General features: G+C 36.8%; 1 protein-coding gene across 2 annotated transcripts in view; it reads left to right on the top strand.

The window, feature by feature from the left end:
• PLCE1 (phospholipase C epsilon 1) overlaps positions 1–15,680 on the top strand; it is a 334,637-nt gene that overhangs the window by 26,256 nt on the left and 292,701 nt on the right. For both annotated transcript variants that reach the window (XM_032245666.1, XM_032245665.1), the window contains exon 2: positions 10,455–12,024. In XM_032245666.1, the coding sequence (XP_032101557.1) occupies positions 10,819–12,024 (1,206 nt within the window). In that variant the 5' untranslated portion in view covers positions 10,455–10,818. The remainder of the gene's footprint in view (positions 1–10,454; positions 12,025–15,680) is intronic.

The raw sequence follows: 15,680 nt of genomic DNA, 5'->3' as shown, positions 1-15,680 counted from the left end.
AATTTTAGCTAGTCTAGTAGGTGTGAAGTGCTATCTCATTGTGATTTTAATTGGTATTTCCCTGATGACTAATGATGTTTAATATCTTTTTGTGTACTTCTAGGCCATTTGTATTTCTTCTTCAATAAAGTACTTACTCAAACCTTTGCCCATTTTTAAAAATAGGGTAATGTGTCATATGATTGAGTTACAGAGATTCTTTTTGTATTCTGGATGTAAATCCTTGTTAGATGTTTGTATTAAAAGTATTTTCTACCATTCTATGGCTTGCCTTTTGAAGAGGAGATGTTTTTAATTTTGATTAATTCAGTTTACCAATTTTTTTCTTCTGTGGTTTGTATTCAGCCTAAGAAGTTTCTGTTTACTCCAATATTGTGAAAATTTTCTCTTATGCTTTCTAAGTTTTATGATTTTAGCTTTTATGTGTTGGACTATTATCTATTTTGAGTTAATTATTGTGTATGGCGTGAGGCGGGGGTTAAGGTTCATTTTTTTTTCATGTGGAAATTTTGTTGATCTATCATAATGTGCTTGTAGGCTATTTGCATTTATTATTTTGTGGAAAGTATCTGTTCAAGTCATCTGCCCATTTTTTAAAAACTTGAGTTGTTTGCTTATTATTGAACAGTAATAGTTTTTTTGTTATTTTTCTTTCTGTTTTTGAGACAGAGGCTCACTCTGTCACCCACAGTGGAGTGCAGTGGCACAATCTTGGCTCACTGCAGCCTCCACCTCTAGGATTCAAGCAATTCTCATGCCTCAGCCTCCTGAGTAGCTGGGATTACAGGTATGCACCACCTTGTCCCACTAATTTTTTTGTATTTTTAGTAGAGATGGGGTTTCATTATGTTGGCCAGGCTGGTCTTGAACTTCTAGCCTCAAGTGATCCAACCATCTTGGCCTCCCAAAATGTTGGGATTATAGTCATGAGCCACTGCGCTTGGCCAAAAATAGTTTTGTACATGTATGAATACAAGAACATTTTCAGGTATGTGTACTATGAATATTTTCTCCGAGTCTGTGTCATACCTTTTTCTGTCTTAATGGGTTTTTTTTTTGAAGAGCAGAAGTTTTAGATTTCGATTAAGTTTATTTTATCATGTTTTTAATGGTTATTGCTTTTAGTGTCTTAAGAAACTTTTCTGTATTCCAAGGTCTTGAATTTTTTTCTGTTTCCTTCTAGAAATTTTTTTAGTTTTAGATTTTGTATTCTGACCTATAATCCATTATGAATTAATTTTTGTGCATGATATGACATGGGGGTTGATGTTCATTTTTGTTTTTATTTGAATCCAGTACCATTATTGACTGCCCTTTCCCCACTGAATTACATTTGCACCTTTGTTAAAAATTCAGTTGACTGTATATATGTAAATCTATTTTAAGACTATATTCTATTTCACTGATGTAAATTTCTATCCTTATGCCAATATCATATTGTCAAGATTATTGTAGCTTTGTAGTATCTTGAAATTAGGTTAAGTTCTCCAATTTTTCTCTCTTCTAAAACTTATTCTGACTTATTCTAAAGCCTTTATGTTTTCCACAAATGTGCTAGCTTGTTTCAAGATTTTTCAGTTTGAAAAATTAGTCAATATAGTTCATGATGTTAACCTATTAAAAGAAGAAAAATTATATTATCTCGCCAAATGGAGAAAAACATTGGGAAATTCTCATTTGTGATAAAAGTTTTCAGCAAACCAGGAATACAAGATAACATCTTTAGTTTAGTTAAGGGCATTTATTAAGACACCTACAGCTAATATATTAAATAGTGATATATTGAATATTTTCCCCATATGAATGAGACAAAGCAAAGATGTATGCTCTTAGTACTTAGCATCATAATTGAATATTACAGCCACTAGATTAAGGCAAGAAAAAGAAATAAAAGATACAGCTTTGGAAAGGAAGAAGTACAATTTTATTTGAAGATAAGATGATTGTCTACATAGAAAATTCTAAGTCACCTAAAAAAATGTTTGCTAGAAGTAATAATTGAATTTAACAAGGATACAATTTATGATGTCTATACACAGCAATTGTATTTTGTTTAGCAACAAACAACTGAAAAATAAAATTTAAGATCATTTTATTTATAAGTCCACCACTAACATAAAATATGTAGGAACAAACTTAACAAAAGATGTGTAAGACCTCATACAGATAAATAAAAAACATTGCTTAGGTAAATTACAGAAGATATGCATATATACATATCTATGTGTGTCTGTGTATTCATATATCTATCTATGTGTATATATGCATGTATATTTTTGTCTGCATATGTATATATATGTAAATCTATGTAGAGAGAAAAAGATAGCAGAAAGTGTACTAGCACTGGCTAGCTATATTATAGAGTAGAAGCCTCAGTATAATTAAGGTTATTTTTCCCCAAATTGATATATTGACTTAAGAGAGTCAATCTTATCAGAGTTCATATAGGCCCCCCTTGTTTTGAAGAAATTGATTTTCTTGATGACTAAGGTAAGTGGTTTGGATTTATCACAGTAGATAATATGGAACTCTGTTCTCAGGTAAAGTGATGTGATAAAAATAGTGTTGGAGAAATTTTTCTGAAAATTATTTGGAATGGATTGAAACAGAAGGAAGTTAGAGTCTGGAAGACTGGAAGCCCTTAAGTAATCCAGATCTTAATGGACAAGGACTGGGCTCATATAGCCATGGAAGGGAAGGAGAGGGCCAAATGTTTATTAAGATTAACTATATGTCTTGGTATTATGCTGGAAATGTAAACTGTAGTGTATTTATAAAACTCTTTCAGTTTAAAGATGCATGTTCTTCAGGCTGTCAATCCATGGGGGTGGGCTATATAATCAATAGTTACAAAATAATGTGCCATGACATGATGTGGTGGTGGAAGGTAGGAAAGCTACAGGAAATAGAAGAGAGCAATTAATGTGGACAGATTGGTGCCAGGGAGGGCTGCAGAAAGAAGATGGCATTTAAGCTGAATGATGGAGTCAACAGAGTTAAAAAATAGTGGAAAGGGAAATGCACAGAGGCATTAAGTGCTATGCTGATTCAATAAATTGCACAAAATTTAATGTGACTGCATAACTCTTCTTTGGGGGTTGGCCAGAGAAAAAATAGACTAGGATTGACTTTTGGTGAGTCAAGTCCCATCTAAAATCTTCTGTTGCCCACTTTTCTCTCTTTTCATCTCATCAAATATGTGCATTTGTATGTGTTTGTGCGTGCCTCTACACACACATAACTCCAGAATCTTGACATTATTATACAATGAAGGAGAGGGAGTACTGTGAGCATCACAGCATCACAATTCTATTCACCTCTACTCTTGGCTTAAAGTTACATTTTACTAATGTTAATGACCCATATTTCTGGGAGAGATATGGTGATTTGCAAGCTGATTAGAGACTGTCTTTACAGGGAAGATCTGCTTTCCTTGTGAGTTTTGCAATTGAGAATTAATCTGTTATGGACAAACATTTTTGTGATCCTCCATTTTGCTGTATTGGCAGCCTTATCAATGTATTAGTTCAAAAATATTAGTATAGCTTTCTCATCTACTTACTAATCGACTCCTGATAGCTAATATACATAAAGTATAAAGATTAGGGTATCTGGGTTTTCTGGGTCTTAAGTCTCACATTCCAGACTCAGAAACTTTTCTAATAAAGGAAGTTAAAGGCCCGAAGGATTAAATCTTTGTGGTCTTGGAAAAGAACTCAGATGAGTATACCAGTGCCTTTAGGGAATGTTTTAAGAGGTTTGTTTCCTTGTGAGTTATGGAATTTTCATTATAATAGTTCAGAGAAAGGAGGTCAGGAGGGAGTAGAGCAGCAGATATTCAGCAGAAGAAAAAGTGAGACTGACTCATATTATGTAGGGTTTGCGTGTGGGTGTATACACACTTAAATCCATGTGCACCACATGCACATGATAAGGGGAAAGGGAGGAAAGGATTGCGTAGACAAAATGTTTTCTTAAATCTCTTTGCTGAGCAAACCTTGGGGAAGAGAATGCATAAGTAAATAACGGACCAATGGTTGGTTGATTGTCATATACAGATACTCAAAGGGACTCTGTAAAACTCTAAAGAAGCAAATAGGGATATTAAATTCTATTACCAGCTTTGGCAGTTACTTTAGTATATCTTTTCCATAATGGTGAAATTACTGAGTAATTTTTACTGTCTTTGATTGGACAAAATGTTCTTCTAAGGACTTCAGATGAATTCGTGATTATGCATTGTGTTTTCCTACTTTATCGTTAGTTACATGGCTCCCTTTACCTTAAGTCTCTTTTCCTTTCCATGGATACAAGTAATTATCACTACTGTAAAATCCCAGCTCAAATACCCTATCCGTCAGACTTTACTGATCTCTTGGTTCATAGCCATCTTACCTTCTGAACTGTATGGAATTCAACAACAGGCGCTTAATCAATAGACAGTTGACTGATAAATTAGTTTTTCATATTGTTATTAAGCCACAGCTCCTTTCAATGCCTATAATATGCTTGTATTTCATGTTTTTCTAACTTAAATATTCTTTGGACTTCTATTTGGCTTAGGATAATAAAATTGAAAACATTCTGGGAATTAGCGAATATAACTTTCCCACCAATGCAGAAATTTTCTTTCTTTTTTTTTTTTTTTTTTTTTTTTGAGACGGAGTTTCGCTCTTGTTACCCAGGCTGGAGTGCAATGGCGCAATCTCGGCTCACCGCAACCGCCGCCTCCTGGGCTCAGGCAATTCTCCTGCCTCAGCCTCCTGAGTAGCTGGGATTACAGGCACGTGCCACCATGCCCAGCTAATTTTTTTGTATTTTTAGTAGAGACGGGGTTTCACCATGTTGACCACGATGGTCTCGATCTCTTGACCTCGTGATCCACCCGCCTCGGCCTCCCAAAGTGCTGGGATTACAGGCTTGAGCCACCGCGCCCGGCTATGCAGAAATTTTCTGTAGAGGTTTCTTGTTATGTCACTTCTCTGTACTCTTGGAATAGTCATTCAAGCACTCTGAGCCTTATTATAAAATGGGGGTGATAATAGTACCACCCCCACCTTTTCAGTTTTAGTTAGGAAAAGATTTAGATGTGAGTGACAGTAAGCCCAAGACAATGGTGCATTAAACAAGTTAGAATTTTATTTTTCCCTCCACTTAATCCAGGAATCAGGTAGTCAGGTCTCTCTCTTGTTTCTTTTCTATGTATGACATTCATTCTCATGTTCACCTCACAATCTAAGATGGCTGCACCTCTTCTGGCCATCATGCCTTTCTTCCAACTAGCAGCAGAAGAAAGAGGGGCAAGAGAAGGGCACACTCTGTTTCTTCAAGTACACTTTCCAGAAATTGCAAACCACTTTGCTTGTATCTCATTGGCTGTAACTTAGTCACATGGCCACATCTAGCTGTAAGGGAGGCTAATAATGGAATATCCATATGCTTGGCCCAAATTCAGAGGTTCTACTACTGAGGAAATAAGAACAGATTTTGGGGGGAAATTAGGAGTCCCTGCCACCCTACTGATAATGTTGTTACAAAGATTAAATGAGAAAATATGTATACTATGCTTAGAACATGCCTGATAGATAATACCTGCTCAGAACTAGGTCATTGTTTTTATAATTGTCTTTGGTAGACAGTGATCCATTTTCCCTCTGACATTCCAAATTCGCTCTGTTAATTTGTTCAGCATATATTGAGCATCCCTGATACTGAATAATGTGCCTCCGAATAATCTATCAGTAATTGAAAGAAGACCATCATCCAAGATGCTCACCCTTTGTTGAAAAGCTCTAAAACTTAGGGAATTCTTTATCAGACTGATCCAAAACTTACCTCCCCAATAATTCATGTCTTAGCCCTGATCCTACCTTTTGAAACTACAAGATGAGCCCATTTTCTCATCTCAATTCTTCAAATAAATAAAGACAGCTATCAAGCCTCCCACATAGTTTTCTTGTTCTAAACATGCATTTCATTAACTCATTTTTTTATTTAGTACATGGGCTGGCAAACTTTTCTGTAAAAAACCAGGTGGCAAATATTTTCAACTTTGTAGATCATATGGTATCTGTCTCTACTTTTCAGCTCTACTATTATAATGCAAAAGCAGCCACAGACATGACATATATGAATAGATGTGGCTGTTTTCCAATAAAATTTTATTTACAGAAACAGATTTGGGACTTACTAGATTTGGGACTTAGGATGTAGTTTGCCAGTCCTTGCTTTAGCCCATGAAAACACCCATCAACAGTATTACTCCTGGCCCATAGTCCCCTCTCCTGAAGCTAAAAACTTACCCTGTCGCTCCTGATTCTGCTTATACATTTCATTTCTTTTTCTTGTCTTAATGCTTTGGCTAGAATTTCCAGCAATTCCTGCATCTCCATAGATCTACTTCCCAGTCAGTCATTTCTTTAGTTGTATTACCTATCCCCAAATATCTCAAGATTGGACATATTATCTTGACAAGTACCGTCTTGTTCTGCCATATTTTTAGCCCACACCTCCTTTGACCTCTCCCAGGCTAGCACTTACCCAATCTCCCCCATAAACCTGTACACACTAAGGAAAGAAGAATCCCTTCTTCCATCTTTTTCTTCTTCAAACCCACTAGAGTATGATCTTTATTCAGTACTTTAGGTTTTCTTTAGCCAACAGTCTAATGCCGAGGTAACTCTAACCTTAACCTAACTCAACCAACTTCCCTTAAAAACAACCTAGAACTGACCAAGAGTGAGTAAGTAGAAAGTTAACAGTTATTGATGGGTCTGCTGCTGCTGACGTATAATATATATATATATATTTCATCTCAATATTATAGATGTGGAAAGTATGTCTCAAAATTGATAATTTAACCAGCTCAGGATCATGCAGCTTAGAATTTAAGGAGTTGATCCCAGATGTAGAACTGAAATTAAAATTTGGGTGGACCTAGTGAAAGGAGTGTGTACATCTGGTATAAAAAATTCAATGCTGTGTCACTGATACAACAGACCTGCTGAACCTTGGTTGTTCTTTCTTATCAAGATATTTCAAGGCATAGAATAATAAACGTTTGCCTTGAATTTTTGGTTTTCAAAGCATTTCCTTCACAACCTGATGGAGTAGGTGATTTTATTTCTATTTTACAGGAGAAGAAATCAAACCCCAAAGTGGTTAAAATTTTTACCTGACATACCAGACCCCACTGTCTGGTTGTTTCTTTTTATGACTGCCCACATTTGCTCTTCCCTGAAAACTCCACCCCATCTCTTTAACTACTTCCTACTTACCTTTTGAAACTCAGCTCAGTTGTCAGCTTCTGAAAGAAACCCTCCCTGGAAATCACTGCCACCTCATCCCCACTATCTGTTTTAGATGTTCTTCCTCTGTGCTAATGTAGATTATAGCTCTATTTACACTGTACTTTGGTGACTTATCAGCTGGTAAGGAAATCCAGAACAAGATCCCTGTCTTATTTAATTTTATACTCAACAAATATTTGTTAAATAAAGGAATGGTCTGAGATTGAAGCAAGTCTAGTGCTCTAAAAAGTCTGCTCCCTGTAATGTTGCTCATCGGTGATTCGTGATAGTAAGCTGGAGGCAAAGCAAAGACCTTTGCTTCGATGTCTGTGTGTATCCTCAGCCTTCCAGAGACAAAGCCACATATAAGATAGGCTTCTCCTATCATCCATGAGTCTTTACAGCTAGACGACATCAGAAACCCAAACCCATAGGGCTTCAGAGTAGATGGAAGAGAAGGCAGCATAGTCTTTGGTTAAGAGAAGAGATTCTGTAGTCAGTCTTCCCGGATTTGAATCCTGTCTCTATCAGTTGCTAGTGGAGAGATCTTTGGCAATTCACTTAGCTTTTCTGTGCTTTGGTTTCTAATCTTTCAAATATGGATAGCAGAATTTATTTGTATTAGTTATCTATCACTGTTTATTAGCCCAAAATGTAGTGGCTCAAAGCAATAAACATTTATTATCTCACAGTTTCTGTGGTCAGGAATGTGGGAAAAGGTTTATCTGTCTGAGGGTCTCTCAGGTGGTTGCAGTCAAGACATAGGTTGCAGGTACAATATCTGAAGTCTTGACTATAGCTGGAGGATTCACTTCCAAGATGGTTCACACTCACATGGATGTTGTCAAGAGCCTTCCATACTTGCCACAGGGATCTCTCCTTAACAATATGGCAGCAGATTACCCTCAGAGCATGTGAGAGAGGAGTAGCAAGGAGGAAGCTCCAATGACTGATTCTCAGCAGTCATGTACTGTTCCTTCTACCATATTCTGTATGTTAGAGGGAAATCACTAAGTATAACCCACATCCAAGGGGTGGGGAATTGGTCTCCACCTTTTGAAGAGAGGAGTATCAAAGAATTTGTGGACATATTTTAAAACCATCACACTATCTCATAGCGTTGAGTGAGAATTACACAAGATAATAATTGCAGAGTTGCCAGGCACAATGGCTCACACCTGTAAGTCCAGCACTTTGGGAGGCTAAGGTGGGAGGATTGCTTGAGCCCAGATGTTCATGATCAGACTGGCCAACATGGTGAACCCCTGTCTTTACAAAAAAATACAAAAATTAGCCAAGCACAGTGTTGTGGTCTCACTTACTTGGGAGGCTGAGGTGGGAAGATCGCTTGAACCCAGACTGGTTTTAAAATATGTCCACAAATTCTTTGATACTCTCCGTTCAAAAGGTGGAGCCTAATTCTGCTCCCCTTGAATGTGGCTTATACTTAGTGATTTCCCTCTAACATATGGAATATGGTAGAAGGAACAGTATGTGACTGCTGAATCCAGGAGGCAGAAGTTGCAGTGAGCAGTGATTGGGCCACTGTACTTCAGTCTGGGACTCTGTATCAGAATGAGACTCTGTCTCAAAATTGTAATGATGATGATAATTATAATACTAACAAAAATAATTGCAACATCCTTAGAACATGAACTAGACAGCACCAAAATATTTCCCCTTTCTCCAACTTTGAATTATTTACCTCATGGGTAAGAAAGGACATATTAGCTATCAATCTGAAGGCTGTGGCCTGAAAAATCTCTTTAAAAATTAGGACAAATATTTGAATTCAAGTTAGTGCCATATGCCATTAAAGTTATCTGTATAACTTTTCTTGACCTGAAAAGTTGTTCATGGTATGCTTTGAATTTTTAAAGCAGGTACAGAACAGAATGCCCAATATTATCTTTGCATAGCTAAATATGTATATCTTTATGTATGTTGATGCATAGGGATTGTCCTGGAAGGAGGTTTCTTAAAGTAATAATAGTTATTGCTGTGTGGTAGGATTCATTAGGATGCTAAGCTAGGACACTGCTGCTCTGTGTGGGATGGTTTATTCCCTGCAAAGATATGAATGCTAGAGTGTCCATTGATTTTTTTAGAGTAGTTGTAGAGATATGCATATACTGGGAGCCTCTCACCTGAGAAGCTGTGTTTGTGCTTGAGGGAACACATATGGAAGGGAAGAAGGGATAGTTGATAATTCTTTGGGGAAAGAGGATATGGGAGAAGCAAGGGAAGAAAGATATCTATTTGATGAAGAGCAAAGGCAAGGCCAAGCTGGTGTTGACAGCAGAGTGTGACTGCTCATTAGTTGTCTTGGGAGGAAGAGCTTTACCTGCAAAGGAATGATATGCTTATGATGGGCACCCTCTAATCCCACAGTGCCTTGTATATCCTTTATAACTGTGTTTCCACATTGGATAGAAAATCTTTTTATTCCCTCTCTCTATTAATAGAGTTACAAGCAGTTCAGTTTTGTTAGTGACCAATTATTTCAGGTTTATATGTCTGGAAAAGTTTTTACTTAATTTTTATTTGCAGAAGATATTTTTGCTGGGTATAGAATTTGAAGTTAACAGTAGTTTTTCTTTCAGTACTTTGAAGATTTACTCCACTGTCTTCTGGCTTACATTGTTTCTGATTAAATGTCTGCCATCATGCTTATCTTTGTGCCTCTTTGTTTAATGTGCCTTATTTCTCTAGATTCCTTGGCCTCCCTGAAGTCTCAACTTTTTCTTTTCTACTGAGGTAAATTGTTGGATTTTACCTGAATTTCCTTTTTCTACCTTGTAGCCTGGAAACTTTCTAAGAAGTAAGCAAGAGCATTTATAGAGCTCACTTCATTTTTTTTCCTTCTTTCAGAGGTCAATGTCTGTGTTGCCTGTTGTTCAGTGTCTGAAAACCATTTTTTTTCTTGATTTTTATTTTTAATTATTTAAGGTGGATGAATAAATCTTGCCCTTGTTATTCCCTTTTGGCTGGAAGTAGAAGTTCTAAAATATTAAATCAAAAAATAAATGCTAAAACGTAAAAGCCAACTTCTGATTGCAAAACAACCCTTTTTCTCAAAATTGGTCTTCATCTTGGGAGTATGAGCTCATTTTTTTAAAAACTCACTGAGTGACACAGTGTTTGACATTATCTCTTTTCTTACAGGAAACAGGAATCATTCAAACTGGATTTTTAAATCATTACAAGTCAATGATGTATCAGAAGTTGCAGAGTGCAAGCCCGAGTAACAGTCTTCAAAAAATTTTGCTTCACATAACAGAGAAAGGAAAATTGATCTACCATCTTAAAACCCTGATCTAGAAAAAATATATATTCATCATAAGAAATTATAACTGAGAAAAATTATTTTCCTCTTAATGCACCTGAATGAAAGGAAGTATCCCTTTGTTTCTTGGGAGGAGTTGTATGTCTGAGATTGTCATAATAATGAGTCATTTTATTAAAACCTTGACATGATCACCAGGGAAGAGAAATAGAGCAATAGCTGGAACCTGTGTGTTAGTCCAAGATGACTTCTGAAGAAATGACAGCTTCTGTTCTCATACCTGTGACTCAGAGAAAAGTGGTTTCTGCCCAATCAGCTTCAGATGAAAGTAGTGAAAAGGTCTCAGACATCAATATTTCAAAAGCACATACTGTCAGACAGAGTGGGCAGACTTCTCATACCATCTCACGACTGAACAAACTTAAAGAAGAATCTTCTGGAAGCAACTTGCCAGAGATTCTCTCAATAGCAAGGGAGAAAGTAGTGAGTGATGAGAACAGTAATGAAAAATCCTGGGAGAAAAGCATACCAGATTCTGTGAAAAACCTTAACATTAACTGCAACAACATGTTGAGAAACCATCAGCATGGCCTTCCTCAGAGACAGTTTTATGAAATGTGCAACTCTGTCGCTGAGGAAGACCTGTGTTTAGAAACTGGAATTCCTTCTCCACTGGAAAGAAGGGTGTTCCCTGAAATTCAACTGGAACTAGACAGACCTCCCATGGACATTAGTCCTTTGGGAAATCAGTCGGCTATCCTAGAGACAGACAGAGCACACCCTGACAGCAGCACGACAGTGTTTCATTTTCATTATGAAGTTGAAAGAAGAATGTCAGACACTTTCTGTACCCTATCAAAAAACTTAATTTTAGATGACTGTGGAAATTGTGTACCACTACCCAGGGGTGAGGAGAAGCAAAAGAAAAACTACGTGGCATATACCTGTAAACTAATGGAATTGGCAAAAAATTGTGATAATAAGAATGAGCAGCTGCAGTGTGATAATTGTGACACCTTGAATGAAAAATACTTTTGCTTTGAAGGCTCTTGCCAGAAAGTTGACATGGTATATTCAAGTGATAGTTTTTGCAGGGAAGATTTTAGTGACAGTCAAGCTGCCAAGACCTTTTTGAGCCATTTTGAGGACGTCCCTGATAAATGTGAAGATGTAGAAGAAGACTTTTTTAAAAGCAAAAAGGAGCGGTCCACTTTGTTAGTCAGAAGATTCTGCAAAAATGACAGAGAAGTTAAGAAATCTGTGTATACTGGAACAAGAGCAATTGTGAGAACTCTGCCTTCTGGCCACATTGGGCTGATTGCATGGAGTTACATTGATCAGAAGAGAAATAATCCCTTACTGTCTTGTGGGAGAGTAATGGAACCCCTGACAACGGTGAAGATAAGGCAAGGTGGGAGCCGACATCTATCAGAAGCCCAGTGGTATCCTGTAAGCATTTGAGTTTCTTTATACCATTTCTTTAAACTTGCTTTTTTAAAAAATCCAAATTTCCATTTCTTGATTCATGAGAAATTTTAAGATCTGTCAAATTATGATTCTTAGGATAAGCATTTGTAGTTATTGAAAATAGATACTCCAATTGACAGCTACCAAGATTGAGTTGATACTGCAATATAAAAGTATGTCAGAAAATACTATTATTGGGAGTAGAGGGATTAGGGAGATTTCCTGGTAGTGGAAAAAATGGATCCATCTGTTGATTATCTGTTTTTTGTTATTTTGAGATAAATGCCTGGTTCCTCTGCTATAGTGTAGTTCATTATTGTTTTTAGGTTTCCAGACCTAACAGAACTTAATTCTGTTTTTTTACATTTTCCAACTTCCCCACTTCCTTCCCTCTTAAACTTTTTTATGCCATGGACCCCTTTGGCAGAGTGATGAACATATGGATTCAGAATAATGTTTTAAAATGAGTCAAATGAAATCGAAAGCATCATAAAGGACAAGTTATGTTGATACACATTTATCAAGATTTTTTTAAAAAATTAACATGGCAATTTAGGTGCTTCTTTATTAATATATTAAATAATAGTATCTGGTGATGTGATAAGTATCATAATTTCAAATTATGGCCCTCTGTATTCTCAGTTTAGGTATCCATAGATTCAACCAACTGCATATTGAAAATAGTTTTGTAAGAAACAAAAAATAACAATATAACAATAAAAATAACACAAATTAAAAAACAACCAATACACTATAACACTATTTACATAGTATAAGGTATTCTAAGTAATCTAGAGAAGATTTAAAGTATACAAGATGAATGTATGTTATACACAAATACTGGGCCATCTTATATAAGGGACTTGAGCATCCTTGAACTTTGGTATTCATGTGGATGGTGGCAGTCTTGGAACCAATTCCTCTCGGATAGTGAGGGATAGTTGTAGTGATGAATGTAAGTAAGGAATAGATTACCTGAAATTTTCTCAGTTTTAGCACTGTAAATTTCATATCCTGGAAAACCCTTCAGACCAAACCAGGGCAGTTGGTCACCCTAAATATCAATAACATTTTAGGATATCTATCACAACTGTAGTAAGGTATGGAAATCTCTGTGACTTTTATTGTGACAAGATCACAGTTACTATTACTACTACTGAAGTTTGTTACCTATATTCAAAATTAAAGGAAATGTAAATTTCCATTTGGGATTAATGAAAATAATGATTCATTTTTTTTCCTTAACCAGATTTCCACGTCCTCTGATTCTATTCCCAGTCTCCCCTCTTTAAGAATCCTGTTCTAGAAATACATATGATCAGGCTGCCTGCTCTCAGACCTTATCTGTACTTCTGAGGACAGTGCCATGTGCCATCCTGGATTTTTTTTTTTTTATCCTGAACACTCTTTCTTCCTTCAATTATTCTCTATGTGAAACTGTTTTTAGAACTATCACATTCCAATTCTTCACAAGTCCTTTAAAACTCGACCCTAGAAATAAGCACCTGGTCTAGAGAAACATCCTTTTTGTTGAAATATAAGTGATATATTTTTACTTTCATCATCATCATCATCATCATCATCATCATTGTATTAGTCTGTTCTCATGCTCCTAATAAAGACTTACCCTAGACTGGGTAATTTACAGAGAAAAAGCGGTTCAATGGACTTACGGTTCCACATGGCTGGGGAGGCCAAACAATCATGGTAGAAGGCAGAGGAGGAGCAAAGACACATCTTACATGGTGGCAGGCAAGAAAGCATGTGCAGGGGAACCCTCATGTATAAAACCATCATATCTTATGAGACTTATTCACTACCTTGAGAACAGTATGGGGGAAACTGCCCCATGATTCAGTTATCTCCACCTGGCCTTGCCCTTGACACATGGGGATTATTACAATTCAAGATGAGATTTGGGTGGGGACACAGCCCAACCATATGAAATATCAATCAGGGTAGCTAACATTTATTGAGCATTCAAAATATGCCATATATTGGGCTAAATAATTTATATATTCCATGTTATATAATCATCTTAACTACCATATGATGTTGGTGTGATAATTAACCCTATTGTATTGCTAAGAAAACTGATTTCCTGGGAAATTATTTACCTTATCCAAGGTCACTTAGTAAGTAAAATAAGATTTAATTCAGGCAGCTCATACTCTTAGGTAGTTTCTTGAGATACAGAAAGAAATAAAATTCAGAGTAAGTGTTTAAAAGAACAGAAAAATTCTGTTCATTTCAGCATCCGTTGATTGAGTGACCCCATTCATTGATGCTCACAGTATCTCAGACTTGACCATGTTAGATATGGTGATTGTAACCCCACTTACATGTTGCAGTCACTGCCCAGACCCCTCCCCAGACCCTTTGAATCAGAATCACTGGGGTAGGGCACAGCATGAATATTTTTTCAGTGTTTCTATGGATTCTATGAAGTTGTGAACCATTGGCTGGGAGTTTAAACAGAGCTCTTTGCTTTCTGATCAGGACATTTCAGGACTATTTGCCCTTCTCTAAAAACCCTGACACCACTTGGGTTCTTAGGAAGATTAGGGCTGACCTGGGAACCTGCCTGAAAAGTGAAAGCCTGCATGTCCTTCTCTATACAGTTGGCCACTCACCCAGCCAGTGTCTAGGGATGTGTTTCTTTGACTTGATTCCACATGAAACCTGAGTCATAGATGAGGAGCTTGTTACCAGCATGCCTGTCCTGCTTGGCACTAGATGACTTGCGCAGCATCACACTGCCATGAAACTGCTGTTGAGAGCAACATGCATGTCATCCTAGTTAAAAGTACAGTGGTTTAAAAAAATCATGTACACTCGAACATTAAGAGTACAACAGAAATTTAAATATAGCAAAGTGAAATGGAAATAGCTTGCTTTAGAACATTTATCATAGTTTCCCAATGAGGGTTGTGAATCGGGTGTACATTTCAGAATAATTTTTGGTATCCCCATACTTTCCTCCAGTTTCTTCTTTTCTGCAGCCCTGCTGCTGTTTCTTAGCTTGTTCATTGGTCCCAGCTCAAACCTGCCCTTGTCCGTCAAAGGCCCTGGGATGGTTAATTTCTAATTGAAAAGGACAAAAGGGATGATGTAAATTGTCTCCTCCCTGCTTCTTAGTATCTGGAGGCTGGGAGAGGTTGCCACACCTCTGTCAGAGTAGACTCCAGGAACTTCTATCCCCTTGGTCTAAGCAGGCTTGGAGGAGGCTATTGGCATTTTTCTTAACCATTAAGATGCAGCTGGGGAATAGGTCGGTTGTCCTGTCCTTTCTTAAGGGAGATTTCTAAAGGGGGAGCCCTTTCTGAATATCCAAATCATACCATAGCAGGAATGAATCAGTATTTTTTTAGGTATTACATTCTATATATCTTGTTTTTTAGTTTAGGATCTGGTAGAAATCCTAAAAAGTTACGCAGGTGAATTATAACTAGTTTCCCCAGCTCCTATGAATTACTTCCTTCAAAGATGCAGACCCTAAAGTTATCCTCCTTTTCCTGTGTTTTGGTCATTTCATAGGTGTCCGTTCTGGTTCCTCAATCAGATTGTAAATCAATTAAGGACAAGAAATGAGTTCTGCATTTTTTTACTCTCCATGATGCAAGTATAATGCCAAATAT

The sequence above is a fragment of the Sapajus apella genome, unplaced genomic scaffold (genome assembly GCF_009761245.1).
Source record: "Sapajus apella isolate SASKATOON/1434 unplaced genomic scaffold, GSC_monkey_1.0 scaffold58, whole genome shotgun sequence".
Classification (NCBI taxonomy): Eukaryota; Metazoa; Chordata; class Mammalia; order Primates; family Cebidae; genus Sapajus; species Sapajus apella.
Note: the sequence above shows the minus strand (reverse complement) of the source record. Positions and strands in the feature narration are given on the sequence as shown.